Source organism: Anarrhichthys ocellatus, unplaced genomic scaffold (assembly GCF_004355925.1).
Source record: "Anarrhichthys ocellatus isolate YVR2014 unplaced genomic scaffold, GSC_Weel_1.0 scaffold2, whole genome shotgun sequence".
NCBI lineage: Eukaryota > Metazoa > Chordata > Actinopteri > Perciformes > Anarhichadidae > Anarrhichthys > Anarrhichthys ocellatus.
In genome coordinates, this window is record NW_022280032.1 from 15068877 (window position 1) to 15085707 (window position 16831).

A 16831-nucleotide genomic window follows, 5' to 3' on the forward strand; every position below is an offset into this window, starting at 1 on the left:
CAGCACTGCAGCATGAAAGCGTTCCCCCGGTCTGTCCGGAGCTCCTCATTACCGCCCTAAAGTTTTTGTTTACGAGCTAAACCGATCACCGCATAGTGTCAAACCTCCGCCAAAAGACCATGTTTCACATTCCAGCCCATTATACCACAGCTGCACTGTGTCAACTAAATTCCCGGAACAAGCTCGGGGCACATGCTGCTGAATGCTTTTATTTCTGCTCTGTGTGTGTGTGTGTGTGTGTGTGTGTGGGTGTGTGTGTGTGTGTGTGTGTGTGTGTGTGTGTGTGTGAGCGCGTGTGTGTCCAAGACATGTTGTTTGTTTGTATGCGATTGTCTTTGGTGTTTCCTTATCTGCCTGATTATGATACTGCCTACAGCTCCAAGCTTGACTCTTACGCACACAATACTGTTCACACTGAATGACCCCATCTGCTTTTGCATTCATGAGATCTGTTTATTTGCAAGCAGAATGATATACCTTTATAAAGAGAGACACCGCCTTTATTGGTTTCCTATCTTTAGAGGATGGAGATAATAACGGTCTCCCATTTTGACTGTGTCGATGCATATCGCTGGGGTGCAATATCTCTCCGCCTGTTTAATTTCTTCGTGGTGTGCGATTGTAATAATCGGTTCTCTTTCTCTCCTTTCCTGTGTCATTCTGTTTGTTTATTAACCAGAGAGCCAGCTTCTCCCGGGGAATAACTTCACCACGGAGTGCAACATCCCTGGAAACTTCATGTGTGGAGATGGGAAGTGCGTCCCAGGTGGGTGGCAGTGCGACGGATTTCCCGACTGCTTTGACAAGAGCGACGAGAAAGGCTGCCGTAAGTCCAGTTTAGACTTCATTATCAGATCCTTTTTACGTTCTCTTTTACAGCCCTTATCTGTGCCTTTTAAAGCAAAAAAAGCCAGATAGCCTATTTAGAGTCGCACCAAAATCTCAATTACTGAACTGTTCTCGCTATCCAACCTTCTCCCATCCCCACCCATAGAGCCATAAAGGCCATATAAACCTAAGTCTCTGCCAATTTAAATTATCTTCCTTCCTCAATCCTTCCATCTCCCTCACAGCGTGCACCCGTCCTGCTCCCTGTTAGACCCACGGCCCCAGTTTAGCACCAGCGCAAATCCCTAATACCATCAAAGCAAAGGCCGATTACTTGTGTGCGCAGGAATAGTAGCGCATGCATAATTCTACTGTAAGGCGACAGTAATAGTTCCGTTTTGATACTCACTTTTAGTTAGCTTTGATCTCTCTGGTCTGCTGCTCCTCCTCTTCCCCCTCCCGTCTCAGCCGGAGCTCCACACAAAGATGAGACTGCTGATGGAGATTGACTCGGAGGCCCCGCCACACTGTGTGGAAACCCCCATCTCCTCAAATATTCATCTCTCTAACTGTCTCACACTCCCTATTCCTATCTGCACCCTATCTCTGATGAGTTTTGGCTTCTGCATGGCTTGTAATTTGCTTCACAGAGGCTTGTTTCCAATTAGAAAAGGATAATCATCTTCTTGCAGAGATTTTATTTTTACCCTGCTTTGTCCCTGCCCAAAAAGGAAATCACATGTGGTTTGTCCTCCATTCTGTCACTTCGTTGTCATCTTTTCTCCTCCATCCGTCATTCCTCTTACCGTCTCTCTTGTTGGCAGCTCAGGGAACAGGCAGACTACTCTTGACAAAGCTGTGTCCCATTGCATGCCGGCACACGTACAGACTCAGCCCGCATAGTTAAACATTGCAGTGATCAATCTTTTAGTTTGCAATACCTTGGTCATGTAACGTTACATATACTGTACATAGGGACATTTCAAGAGGTGTCCTAGACTATATCATTTAGTTCACCTTTACTGTTGACATCCCTGTAGCTTAGAATACGGCATGCACTACTCAGATGGATGGGTCTTCATTCAATGGCCTTAAACTGTCAGCAACTGTCAGACATGGAAGAATGATACTCCGATGCATTGAGGCTAACAGCATCAGAATGAGATACATTAAGTGCTCCTGTTTTATCTATTCACACAATTTGTGTTTGTTTGTTTCACTCAAATTCACCTCGAGCACTTTCACATTGAACCCTCAGACAAGCAAGACTTTTTTTGTCTGTTGCTGACACTACATGCTATACTGGTGAAGATAAAAGCGAGTTATCATAAAGCATCACACTCAGCCTGCCTCACCGGTTGTCAGAGGACTATTTGCGTGTGTTGTCGACATCTACATTATCTGCTCTGGCATAAGTAGGCCTTATTATCCTCAAATAGATGGCTACTTGTCAGTCGATATCTCCGGCGACTGCTTCACAAAACTCCCCAGACGAACCTCCAGCTCCATTAGGGGCTCTGCAGGGTCAGACAGACAGGCGGGAGGGAGGGGAAGACAAGGGAGTAAGTGAAGGAGAGGAAGTTGAGAGGGAGGACTCGGTGGATAGAGCAGGAGCTCTGTCTGGATGTCTATTATCTGAGGAGAACACAATGCCTGCAAGCTTTGAGACTGCAGCACTGGATTCTCTGCAGGAGAAATTATAATTAGACACCCCCCTCTAAGAAAACAAACACACACACACACACACACACATATTTAACAGAGTGAGATGGTACATTTGCTCACTTGAAAGACAGTTTGTTGACTTAACTTATTCTCCATGAAAAGTTTTTTTTAAATGTATATTCCTCACAAAATACTAAAAACTGTATCTAATAATGTCTGCCCACTGTCCTTTGCATTCCACCACAGGATTGAACTTCCTCCCATCTGTAATATGAGCAGGTGGCCTACAATTGTACATCAACGTTGATGTTTGTAGCTTTTTTGACCACTTTTCTCCTTTAATTAGTCAATTTGAAGTGACTATGAACTATATATATATACTGTATATATATACACACACACTCACAAAATAACTTTATGACTGTGTGAACCTATAGAATTGTCTGGTACATATGTTGCTCCAGGACCGGTCTCTATTTTTACCACTTTAGCACCAGAAGACGGTCGTAGTCAGAGCGTACATCCCCTGTAAGCACACACTGCCTATCCAGCAGATTGTGCTGATGTGGGTATCACTGATCCCATGAATACTTATGCAGAGCCTGAGGTAAAGGTCATATGTGGTGACATATCCCTGGTGTCTCATTAATGAGGATTTTTGGAAACTATGTAGCTAACGGGAAAACAGAAAGGAGAACAAATCCATTTGGACTTGCAAATTATTTGGAGGAGCATGGAAAGATCAATTTTCTTTTCAATCTGAATGAAATTAGTACACTTGAACACAGTTTTGCAAAGCACACTCATATGCTGGGATTATATCGGTCCAACCCACACATGAACCGACGATGACACTGTCTAGCAAAGTTTCATTTTTCACCAGCAGAAATATACTTTTTTCTGCCTTTTTCGTTGATACGACGATGTTTTATTCCAGTGCTATCGGTGGGTGAGGAAGCTCAGAATACAATCACGAAAACCAGGTCCGCATTTGCTCGTCTCTGTCATTTATTTATTTACTTGTTGTAGATATTTGTGTCACAGTCTGCTACGCCTCATATGCCAGGAATTGTCTCTCTAATGGTCAGGGGAATATTTATTCACTTAGAAGAGAATTCTCCCTTCCTCCCGAGCCCTGCTGCTCCTCTCTTGTTTGTTTCTTCTTCCGGTACCCTCTAGCACAAGGGTCAACTTGAGTCATGTAAATACCATTTGCTTGCTCTTAAATAACTGTCGGTGGCTGAGAGAAGATGCAATATCTCCAGCCTGAGTTTATTGCATTAAAGATGCAGCTTATTGCATTACTGTCCTACTGCGCGAGACCAGGACCCCCCTACAGATCATTTTAATCAAGTCCAATTGTTTTTGTTGTAACCCCTGCTTTATGCCACATAACTGAATTTAAGATGAAACAACATCAGCAGTTCTTACAGTATCTCCAATGCTGAACGCCCGCGTGCTTGTATGTATATGTGTTGGCAGATCTGAGGGTTTTTCAAGCTATGATTCAGAGACAGGCTGCTGACTAACTCCTCACACAAAGAGGTCAAAAGTAGCACCCTGCTCCCCGGTGTCCATAACAACAGCCTGGGAGAGTGTTGGACGAAATGGATCCTGACAGAGGAGAGAAGGAGGAGAGCTGACTGAGCTTACTGGGCCTCAGAGCCAGGATTAGCCTCTTTGCCCTTGCCTGGACAGGGCATGAGCAGGCGAGTGAGGACAGATGTGTAGTGGGGCTGAAAGGGTGAGTGGACATGATGTATGAAGCAAGAAGAGGGGAATCAAAGACGGGGGGGGATGCAGTTGGGAGAAAAGATGGAAAAGACATTTCAAAGAAATGTTGTGTTCTTAACTGGTCCTGCAGGCGGAGGACGTGGCCTCTCGGTGTGGAGGGATTCATGTATGCAGAATTTTACACTCACTGACTTCTGTGCAAGTTCAACGTTCTACAAACTTTTAGCGAGACGGTTCATCAGCAGGGCCGGTGACCCTAAAAGATCAAAGATCAGAGCACGTCAACCACATGGAAAGGGCTGCTCATCTCCTCATATTCTGCTCAAAATGTAATCTTACATGTAATCTCGGGTTTCCAGTCACAAACAGGATGCTGCTTGTTGAGCCCTCCTCTTCTTTAGAGGAATGGTCTTCTAGCAGGTGTTTGGGAACACCAAAGGGGGTCGCAAGATAAATCTGATGCGTCACATGATGATAAATAGGCTGGGTGAGATTCAAAAACAGTTTTTGTTTTTCTGACTAGTTTAAAATAATTCCCATGTTTTTGTGAGATACTGGATCATTTTAGCCATTCAGGCTTCAAAGCAGGAGTGGATAACTTTTAAAAGAAGAAACGGCACAATCTTCCTCCTCAAATGACTCGTGGAATTCATCAGCAATAAAATGAACTATTGCTCAATTCAATGCACTGTCGGGTTTTTACTGCATCAGCCTTATTGATCTGGTCCAACCAGCAGCTAACGGCATCCAATGTTGGCACACTTCAGATGACTATTGCTGCGTAGCTGAAATTGCAGTAGTCAGTTGGCTGACTTGATGACTCCTATTTGCTTGAACTACACATTTTTAGCATGTACTATAATTCTGTAATTGTCTCTTGTGGCCACAGTGGTGCTGGTCAGCAAAAAGTTATGTAGTCCTTTAAACAAATCTCTTGATGAAGGGAAAATCACCAATCATAGACATATTGAACCTGTGACCTGTTTCACGAAGCAAACATTCTTTATTCAATAACTTTTGCTGCAACATGACCTATTTGTCAATTGTGTGAGTCCTATACAGTCGTAGGGACTGTGGGAGACACACAGGGAGGACAGCAAATTGGAGGCCCACACACAAAGGGGGCTGATGTTTTGTCAGTTAGTTTAGAAGTCTATTAATACTTCATAACAATGAGGGATATAACCATATGGAGCTTCCATTGCCTAATGCACTTAGGAGAAAAATGAATTAATTTCAGTGGATTGCTGGAATATTATCGTATTATTGCTTTCTGCAGTCATAACACAGCCAACTCCTGGAGCGACATCAATGGTGCTTTTTGTTTTTCTGTGTACTGACCTCCCCAAAATGCCCACGAGGTATCGAGCTCAAAAGAGCCGCTAAATCCTTATCAACAACAACGTTTTCCTCGACACCAGGGGTGGAAATAGCTAAAGAGACTCCTGAGACAGATTGGTTATGATTTAGATATTGAGGCTAACGCTCAAACCCACCACATGTAGGGAAGGGTTGGCTATGATTAGGAGTGTGTGTTTATTTTCTTAAAAACTACGACCAATGACTTGAACACAAAAAGCCATATACTGCTGACGGATTATGTTTTTGTTCTTCCGTTCACGCTCTGCTTGGTTGTATTTTCGGTTTTCTTTGCTCTGGGAGTGTGTTTGCGTGTGTGTCTGTGTGGGTGTGTTTATTTGGGAGGAGACGGTGGAAGAAGAAGAGCGGGTGGGATCGGAAGACTTAAACTGGAGCGTGTCTGGGTTTGCATACATTGTTTGAGCCCAGCCCGGAAAAAAAAGAAAAGGGAAAGAAGAAAATGATTAGAATGTGGTGCACTAATAGCAGGGAAGGTTAGGAAAGCAGAGGGAGCTTTAATGGGACGGAGTCTGGTGCATTCCCATGTGCTGAATGCCTGACTGATCAATGAGCTGCTGTAATTAATACCAAGTAGCAGGGATGAAATATTGATAAGCGTCTTACATACAGTCTCTTTGTCTCGTTCTGTCTCTTGAAGACTATTTTCCTCTAGTTTGCTCTTCTAGATTGAATGCTATCCTCGTCAGATCGTCACAAATCAGGCAAAATGATTGCTTCGAAATTTTCAAAGGACTAAAAACTGCGGCCGTGTCATTTTACAATATAGTGTTGGGCACTACTAGTTAAAACAAAGCGACATGTTTCTTTCTTCAATGAATATTGCAGCAGGATCATTATCTATCACTCGCTGCTTTCTCACTGTGTGCCCTTGCCTTTCCCTCCGCCTCTTTTATAGGGAGTTGCTAAAATATTACTGATATTTTGAACATGCGCCCGCTGTATGGTACACGAGCCGCACTGGCTTCCTCATCACCCTTGAGATGAAGGCAGCTCTATAATGTTGCAGTGCCGCTTCCTGCACACAGGGGGTTATTGTATTGGACAACTAACGCGTAGGGCTTAGACAGTCAAACGTACCGAATGATTATTTTGATCCCCGAGCCCTCTGGACTGAAACTACCCTTGCCCTTCTTGCTTACACCCTGACTCCATTACCTATTGATTTCCTCCCCGAAGAAACCCCAACAAGGTCAGAGAAACCTTTCAAGCCGTCAGCTGTCTCCACTCTTTCGCAGCCTCTATTCTCCTCCGCTCGCTCCACTCGTGCTGTTTTCTTCCGTGTTAGCCCCTTCCTCCCGTCTTTCTCCTCACTTTGTCAATCATGCATGCTGATCACGACCGAGCCTACCCGTGCCGAACAAGTTATTCTGTTCTCTGGGGAGTTGAGGAGAGGGAGAAAAGGGGAGAAGTGTGGAGAAGGGCACAGAGGTGCATATCTGGGGAAGAGCAAAGCAGCCTGTCTGCAACAGGATTTATGCCGTCAGATTCAGACTGACATGAATGCCGAAGTCACGGGGGAGACAAAGACTGTGAAGATGAGACGAACGGAAGCATTCTCTTTCAAATTTCATTATAGATTATCAAATGATGGTCTGAATTTGAATTTAGTTTTTACTTAAGATGGAAACATTTGAGTTTAAACCTATGAAAATAAAACAAAGGAGGCATGGATTTTTGTAGAAAGTACAGTGCAGTGTTGCAGAAGAAATTTTAGGCAGATGTCAAAATAACCTCAGTGTAGCCTGTGGGTGCCTGTAATCGTGCAGGAGACCGTAAAACAGAGAGACAGGGAGAGGGGGGGCATATTTATGTGTATGTCCTCCAACTGTGCGTTTCTGTGTGATCCAACCATGTTTATCTGCTAGTTACAGTGCAAACCTCAAGTAATCGAGCTTGACTGCTTACCATTCGTTTTCATTTGTGCTGCTCAGCCGAACACTTGGAACTAAGTTTGGAAGTCACCCAACACTCTGCCTGCTTTTCGTAAACTACTACAGGCTCAGAGAAGAGAAAGAACAGTTAGCAAGGGACTAATGCGGTTCCAACCTAAAAGCAGAGTGTTGACAGAAGGGATCAAGACCGGGTCCACTGGATCGTCATAGGTTGCAGAGTAAGGCAGAGGTGCTAAAATCAATGAATTCGGAGTCCCAGACCTGGAGTAGAACAGGAAACCTTCACAGAATCATCAAAGGAAGGTTTCTTCCACCCTCAACTTGCTCCTTCTAATTCATTTTTCCTCTTCTTCCTCTGAAAACTGCTCGGCTCAGGCTGTAAAGGGCCACACATCACACATTCCCAGAATACAGCTAAGCATATTATCGCTATGCTTTCCGACCAGTGCTGTCTCTCCCACCCACCACTCTCCCTTCATAAGCTTGCCCTTCGCGTGACTTTTGAGCTAATTTGGAACATAAACACTGGGTCAGAGGAATCCTACCAGCAGTAGAGGTGGTAATGAGGATTCGGGGGGGGGGGGTGAATGAGGAATCTCTGAGCAATAACAGAGCTATCCTTCTAGCCAAGCCTGCCTAGCAAAATAAAAAAAAGAGCCGCCAGGATTGTTGTGCATGCAGAGAAGAGAAATGTTGAAAGGACACTTTATATTTCCAGACCAGAACATGTTTCCTCTGTTTTTGGACTCTAATGAATGGGATATAGCATGCAATATGAGCTTTGGGGTGTTAGGGGCTCTGCTGTCCAGGTAAACAAAGGCTTCCCAGACTACAGACACAGAGATCGGGCGCTATCCCAGCTTCCTCCTGCGTTCAGCGGATTACATTTCATCCTGGAGACCGGCGCTCCAAACCCTCGTGGATGTTATGCCTAGCCCCCCCTCCCCCCCCGCTACACATAATCGCCGCAGCTTGAAAGAGCTCATAAATCAGCCTACCACAATACATTATAGAGGGAAAAAATGTGCGCCCCTGGCATTTGAGACGGCACAATGCCAACCTATAAGCAGGCCAATTCCACCCTTTGTATTCGGCAGAGAGGAAGAAAGAGACTGTTTGGTGGCTTGCTTGAGATGTGTAGCATGCCCACTCACTCTCCCCCTCCCTGTGTGTTTGAGTGTGCGGGCTGCTCCATCGTTTTGTTGTTCTGTAATGTTTAAGATGTATATAATGCTGTTACATCACTGGCATTCACTTCTGTTGTTATTTAACTAGTATCATATTAATGTCTCTGCTGTAATTGGTAGCTTTTGCTTTCTCTGTCTCCAATAGGGAAGCACCGATCCAACTTTTTTTTTTGTCCCAATACGATAGAGTACCTGAGTTTTGGGTATCGGCTTGTACCAAGTACTGATCCTATACCAGTGTTAAATGAATAACCTCACTGCGTGGAAGTGACAGGGATCATTCTGTTATGTGTAAGGCAACATCAGGCTTGACCGAAACAATTATTTTCTAACCTTTTCAAACTAAAAGTAACAAATAAATACATAAATATAAATAAGCTGTATTGTTCTTTATTGTCAAAATAATGCATCTTATACCAGCAACTTTAAAAAGTCTTACAATTTAACAGCAATTACAATTCAAGTGTAAACCGTTTTAATGTAGCAACAAGGTGGTCAAAACTGCAATTAAAATCCCAGCATATTACGTATATAGTATATAAACATAGAATGTATTGACTAGATTGGCCCCATTTGTCTCTGATATCTAATATCTGTATCAGTATTGGTGCATCCTTAGTCTCAAATAAGTACAATTACACACAAAGTCTAAGCTTTTGCATTATAACACACTGGAAGGGAATGATCCATGAGCCAGAGCAGAGAAGCCGAGGTCTGAGAGATGATACTGTATTTCACACAGATGTGGGTCATTATTATAGACTGTAAATATCGATGGCCGGAGTGCAATGTCTTTTGAATATCTTTTTTTAGTTGCCATCGGGCTTTGCAATTCTAACGGTACAGTGATTGAGCTAAAGCGAGCTCTTTTATTCTCTGATGTCTTTTTTCTGAATCTACCTGCGATCTTGTTTTTCTCCTTCTGCCAGAGAAGATCAATGTGTTTGAGTTAAAACTAGGGGCTAGCGCTACACGCAGTCTGCCAGGCATTGATGTTCTGCAGGCTCGTCACTCAGTCTCAGGCAGGCCTGTCCTGGGCGATAACACCATTGGCCTGCTTAGGCTGATCAATGGCATAATCCATTCAAACACTCTCTTCCCCCCCCCCCCAGGATTTGCTCTCTTTGTCTTTGTCATTAACTTGTTTTCTTCTATTATCAGTACTTTTGTGCTCAGGATCTTACCCTTTACTTGTCATACTTCAGAGAACATGAAGATAAGCATTACGCAACAAAAGAAAAAGAGCTGCGTATTAATTGGTGTCCATAACAAATTAGCTGTGTGACTGTTTGAACTTTGTACAATGGGTTATGGTTTAATGGTTTGCTGTTTTCATTTTAGAACTTGCAGTTTTGTCAGTTACTTAATTGTCATAACAACGTAATAAAGCGTAGCCTCACTTCCTTTGTACATCAAGGCCAAGGTTAATTCTCATCATAAAACATAATGTAGTGCTGGCTCATCACATTGACTAATCCATTGTTTTTCTTTCCACCACTTCCCTCCATCTGTCTTTAGCTAAGGTCAAGTCAAAGTGTGCCCCTACATTCTTCGCCTGCGCTAACGGTGTCCATTGCATCATCGGACGCTTCCGCTGTAACGGCTTCAGTGACTGTCCCGATGGAAGTGACGAGGAGAACTGCAGTGAGTCTCGCACGACAACTAATTCTAATAATAGCAATCTGTCTAATCATGCCATGAGTCATGATCTGCTCCAAAATCTGAGCAAGGACACGGTTCATTCTGCTTCACTATGAACAAAAAAGACCTCGCTTACAGAACTAAGATCCCAGCCTCCGTCTTTGGCGGATGATTCAGTTTTAAAAGCAAAGATATTTAAATGTTTCCACGGGGACATGATGGCGGGGACAGGTGTGGTCAGAGATTGTCACTAGAATTTATTTTTTAAAACCTTGTTACTTTTGTCCGGCTTTAGGTTTTGTAATGCCAAATCAGTATTGCTCATACTTTTTAAAGTCTTTATGTCCCTCCCTTCAGAAGAATGTCATTCTACAATGAATGCATTGTTGCTGTCCCCTCCACTCACTATCAAATCCTGCATTTAGGACAGATAATAATGGTGGTTACAAGGTATGAGTGGGAAATGCAGCAAATTCTATTACGTTTACAATAAAGTTTGAGTCATCTTTAAGTGTTTGCATCACTTGTGACTTTCGAGTCTGCACCCTTGGGTCTAGCTTTGCCTTTTAGACAGCTTATTACACATATTGAATTGAAATGATGGACAAGAGGAACACCAGGTATATAGTGTGTGTTATCAGGCACATTGTTTTGTCCTCACCTGACCCCATCCCTGCCTTCCCGGTGGGGAGCGTGCATCAAGCCGGTCACTCACCATTGTCAGAGGCAGTGTTCCTCGCCTGCAGGGCACCACGCTCACAAATCTAATCTAGCCATTTAAATGGAGCTTTGCTCCACGCCCCCGGCACATACTGCGTCACCGCTGTGTAATTGTCTGGATCTTCTCACAAGATAAATCTGCCTCATTTCGCAGAAGCTAAAGACCAGAACATAAAAGGAAGCGATAGTGCTGGGCAGGATTTTATTGGTTTTTTTCAGTTCAATTTTTATCAGACTCCCCGGATCAAATGATCTCCTACTGTAACTCGCACTGTTTTTAACGTTTTACTTCTCCAAAAACCCCCACGAGAAAGTAAAACCCATGTTTTTCTCTTACATGTAATCAAATCAAAGTGTTGTAGATGGGATGGGGAGCACACAGCAGCACACAGCACAACTTCTCACAAATTGCTCCACTACAGAATAGTAATTTAATTTGCTTTTAAATAGTTAGTTTATGCTGTGAAGTTTGTTTCTCAAAGTCACTCACACAGTTCTCAGGTAACTTTGAAACCTCTCACTGTAACCCTGTTTGAACTACCACTTGACCCTTGACCTCTGCCCTGTCTCGACCACAGCAGGAAACCCGTTGGTGTGCTCGGAGGCTCGCTTCAAGTGTCGAAATGGCCACTGTGTAGACCGCAGCTTCTTGTGTAACGGCCAGGACAACTGTCAGGACAACAGCGACGAAGAGCTCTGCCTAACTACAGCAGGTAAGTCGTTCACTCAAATGTATGAAATGGTGATGTGTGCTGAAAAGAAAGAGGGAATGGGACGTCTCTTCAGGCACTGACAATCAGACACGGCCAGACTGAGGAGGAGGAGGATTTGGATTGTGAATTGTAGCAGAGCAGAGATCTTCTCTGATCTCTCTTTTAAGCCTTTAACTCACACATGTCAAACTGTCTCTGTTAAGGGTTTGATTGGTCAACTGGCACATTTCACCAAAATTCAAGACATAGAAGCCAGCAAGAGGCGAGAGAATACTAAGAAGCTTGAACAACTCCTATGACCACATTTGACTGCTGCAGCAGCAAATTCAGTCATAACGCCACAACCAGAACATGTAAAGTAGGATGTTTTGAATATGCAGGGTATACTTATTAGATGTAAACGTTTAGCAGGATCAAAGTACAGAATGCCAAAAGTCATGCAAAAATAGCAATGTAGAATATGTACGTATGTAATGAGTAGCAACATAGAAAGATATAAGAATATGAAACAGATATACCTCACCTACATATTTGATATGTAAACATATATGCTCTAGTGTCAGTCAGTGTAAGGGGAATGTGGTTTAATAACACACACTAGTCAATTGAATATAGATTCATAGTTTGTGCACAGAATGTGAAGATTTAGACTTCAGTTAGAGTTTGTTTACTTCATAATTCCAAATGGAGGGACCATATGTACTACAAAAACTGACAATATGTGTATTGATGTCTATGTTTATCATCTCTTAGATAAGCTACACTTTTTGAAGTAGAATCAAAATTGTGAATTAAAGGCGTGACTGTGAGAATGTCTTCAAAAAAAGTATCAACGTACAAACAATCAGCCGTCCCTGTCCCTGTCCCATGTACTGTTATTACGCAAGAATGGTGATGTAGATGAAAATCTTTTGTGGGGAATTTTGAATATAGTGTAAAAAACACAATCGAAGCCTAGATTCATTGTGTCAGAAAAGGCTGCAGAAACACCAATTATGGATGACTTAAAGGGGAAGTGCTAGAATAATAACCTATATATTTATTCACTGTATTTGCTTCATTCAGAGTGCATCCACTACAACAACACAAGCATGAACAATTAACAGATGAGACTGGGTTGTAACCACAGGCATGTTCAGAGTTTGTTGAATATATCAGGCAATAGCTACAGTAGATACAGTATTTACAGCTTTTCTATTAAACTGGATAAAACGATGACAGAGGAGTTGGAAGATTCTGTCACTCAATATGTCACATCATCTGATATTTGTGAAAACATCCCTTCGGGAATGGTTTATGCAGTCTATTCATAAAGATACAGCAAAGCCACTGACGGATTTGACTTTCTGCAGAAGATGTGTGCTGCTGTGAACCTTCCTCTCGACACCATTGCATCGTTAGTGTAACGTTGTGAAATCGAATGGTATAGATGACATTGTGCCGACTTTGCATTGTAACACAAAAAAACAGTGTTGTCGTCCCTGACAGCGGGTCTGATGTCCTCTGGTATAGAGTGTCTCATTCACTGGCAGCAACTACTTGCATTACATCTGGCCTGTCGTCGTTATTTCACTGGCAGCTTCACTTCACGCTGTTACTGTGGCACACCAGTCAGCTTCTGTCAACACTTCAGCTGTATTTCCACTGGCAAGGCGACATGATTTCTGCCAGCAGCCCTGATGTGCATAGAACCCCGAGCAACCAAACGTGGACCACGCTGTCAGTGTTTTTGCTTCTCTATCCTTCTGTGTAGCTGTTGCTGTCACGCCGACTTACTCTTTCAGAAATAACAAAACAGGCTAACTGCGGGGTACAAAAAGAAAACTGTCGGTATCTATAGCCCACAAGGCAGTAATGTTATTACCAAGGCTGAGATAGGCGAAGTCAGCGGAAAGTTGATCGTAACTTAGGAGGCAAAATGGAGAAGGAGCTCTGCGGCAGTCCCACATTAGACTTCAGAATATGAACACAGTAAATCCTGGTGAGACTTTTCAACACCATTTATTCCTCTAAAATGAAATAGGACTGTTTATTGTTTCCTCGGCTGTGAGAAATAGCTCTGATCTGACACTATTGACAAACTACAGATAATGGTCCCAGCAGATAATTACTCTGCTCATTATAATTTAGCCCGCTAATGTATTATTACCCCACAAATCTAAATTTGATAAACTAACGATAATGAATCTTCTGTTTTTGTTACCTGATCAGTGAAGCTGAGTACGGGTTTTTTTATTTTTCTTTATTTGTTATTTACTGTTAGTTTGCACAAAGAGAACAAAAGAAAGAGTCCATCCATCATCACGTGGTCATCCTTCTCAGGCGCCATTCAATGCAGAGCCACAGAATGCTGAATAGAGCTGTATAGTAATGCAGGAATATTGATTGATATGCATGTCCACTGAACTCCATTTCCTCGTTGACAAGTGAACAATTGCAACTCCAGCTGGCAGAATGTGCGTCTGAGGCATTAAGTCTCACAACAGGACTCTTGTGCTGGATGCTGGATGAACATCTCGCTGTTTGCAGAAAGCCTAATATGGGATTATTTTGAGAAATGTTTGCTTATGTTATGCACAATAAAAAAAAAACAGGTAAAACAAAACATTCAGTAATAATTACATTTTCAATCAATTGCACTCGGATGAATAATATCATACGATGTTCATACACCTCAATGGGGCCTCAGTGAAGATCTAAGGAGTGCTTTATGATATATCATTTTGCAAGTCCTGAGAACAATTGTTAAACTCCATTTCCGACAGAAAGAAAGTGTTCTGCCCTGCAGCAGTTTTATTAAAATAGTCCTGCTATGGTCGACTGAGAGGTCTCACAGACTGACTCCATTTCTAAAATCATTTAAGGTGTCTAATGATGGAGTACCAAGTTATATCATTTTCTTGTTAAAGAAAAAGCCTGATTTTTCCAGGAAAGTAGTGTTCATTTTTTCAATTAGGCTTTCACAGAAATGTACCGGTGCCAGAGTGTGTTTGGTACTGCTGTCATATTCCCAAGGACTCCTCGTCAGCACAGAGAGAGCAAATGTTCTCCCGCTTATCTGCAAAATTTTGCAACAAAAGTGTTGAGAAGTTGTGAGCTCCGTGTTGTCGTGACCTTCAGAACACATCGAGGAAGAGCAGCTTCGTTTTTTTTCCTTTGTGTTTTGTTCCTTTATTTTTTTTTATCATCAGCCTCTACACTTTGGAGGGAGTGAAGGCATCACTGTAGTTTGACTCTCTGCAGTTCTTTCCTGTATGAACTCACTCACACACACACACACACACACACACACACACACACACACACACACACACACACACACACACACACATTCACCTTTCCTTCTACTCTGACTTTGCCTCTCTTTATAATAAGCAAGCAGAGACCTGCAGGTGACAGATAAGGCATACAATATCCGTTCCAAGCCACCTGAGCACAGCATCTCCTTCCTCACTTTCTCCCCTGCTCTGTACCTCCTCCTCTGTTTAACTCCTCTTCCTCCTGCTTACCCATAATTACTTGCTTCAGTGTCTCCACATTTGGCTCCTTGATTTGAATAGTCTAGTGAGAGATCAGCGCGCAGCCTGCCAGTGGACTGATCATCACGGCATACATAACGTAGCATTTGGTTAGCCTGCCTTCGAGGTGTCGGATAATTAGATCTACAGAAGCAGCACCGTCCTCTTAGCTTTTGTTTGCCTCCAGTGCTTTTATTTCCCATCAGAGTGATTTCTAACAATTTGGCACAGTTGGACACAAACAGCAGCACGGAGCCACTTTTATCGTTTTATTTGATGGGTGATTGATTTTTGAAATAGCAGAGGTGGCAAAGTGGCAAACAGTGCAATGTAACTATACACAATCTTCTATAAATGCATTGGTGCAATCATCGCACACAGTGAGATAGAAGAGTTGGGATGGGGAGCCTGTAACCGATAAAAGAGAAAAAGGAAAGGAAACACACAACATAAACATAATATAGTGAAGCAGAAAAAGGAGTCACAAGGAGCAATAAATAGCAATGGGCAGGAATATGGAGGCGAGCAAAGACAGTCAGGTGATTTGAATAGAAGTGAGCGAGGGGAAGCGATTAGCCGAGAAGGATGAGAGCATCCATCTCAAGACGAGCCCCGAGGCCGAGCGATGTAACTCTGGAGACAGAAATGACATGAAAGCAAGTTTTGCCAAAGCTGAGCTTCTCGTTGCTCTCCCTGGTCTGCCGGGCTGCTCAAAGCAGGGGATAGAGAGTGCAGCGATGGAGCGCATGTTTGCCCCTGCAAAGAATTGTTGTTGAAACACCGCCGCGAGGCTCGCAGGATTTAGCCAGATGCTGGGGGAGCCCTCGCTGAGAACAAGAGAACCACTCTGCATATCCAAAGAAGCATGTGCATGAGCACACACACACACACACACACACACACACACACACACAGAGGCACAGCGCGATCTGAGAGTGATTGTTCTGCATATTTAATTCCAAAAAATAACTGCAACCTCCAAAAGAAACTTCCTGAAGGTCGCAGGACCGTCAAGTTTAAAGACTCGCTATAAATGTGACGAGCACAGAAGTTGAAGCTTTTTTTATAAGTGTCTGAGCATCCCCTTAGAGTCATTTAAGAAAATGAATTGATTTAAAATGCACACATCAGCGTCTCTCATTACGCATTAATTAACACAAGTAGACAAAAGAGAATCAGATGGTGTGGTGACTGTGGGAGAGTGTGAGAGCGATTAATCCTCAAATCTCCTCTATCCCAAAGAAGCTTCATCTGGGTCTTTTTCTTAGCTGACGTTGTTTTGAGAGAGGAAAAGGAACAGAGTGAGAGGAAGTGAAGGTGGTGTGAAGGTAGGAACCGAGGGCTGGACGATGGTTTGAGGGCATCGAAAGCTCCCCAATGACTTTGTGTGTTGTGGAAGATACGGTATGCTTTGTGTAGTCACAAGCATGATGTGTGTTTGTTTTGGTCGTGTGTGTGTGCATAAGTTTCAATGTGCATCTGTTCTTTCAGTGGACAACACACATGTCATGCTCCTCTGCATAATAACTGTGTGTGTGTGTGTGTGTGTGTGT

General features: G+C 43.0%; 1 protein-coding gene across 3 annotated transcripts in view; it reads left to right on the forward strand.

Annotated features, from left to right (window-relative positions):
* ldlrad3 (low density lipoprotein receptor class A domain containing 3) overlaps positions 1–16831 on the forward strand; it is a 69149-nt gene that overhangs the window by 24483 nt on the left and 27835 nt on the right. Inside the window, exons 2-4 of one of the 3 annotated variants that reach the window (XM_031857169.1) lie at positions 680–826; positions 10205–10330; positions 11626–11760. In XM_031857169.1, coding sequence (XP_031713029.1) covers positions 680–826; positions 10205–10330; positions 11626–11760 — 408 coding nt within the window. The remainder of the gene's footprint in view (positions 1–679; positions 827–10204; positions 10331–11625; positions 11761–16831) is intronic. The other 2 variants (XM_031857178.1, XM_031857188.1) reach the window with 2 other exon arrangements.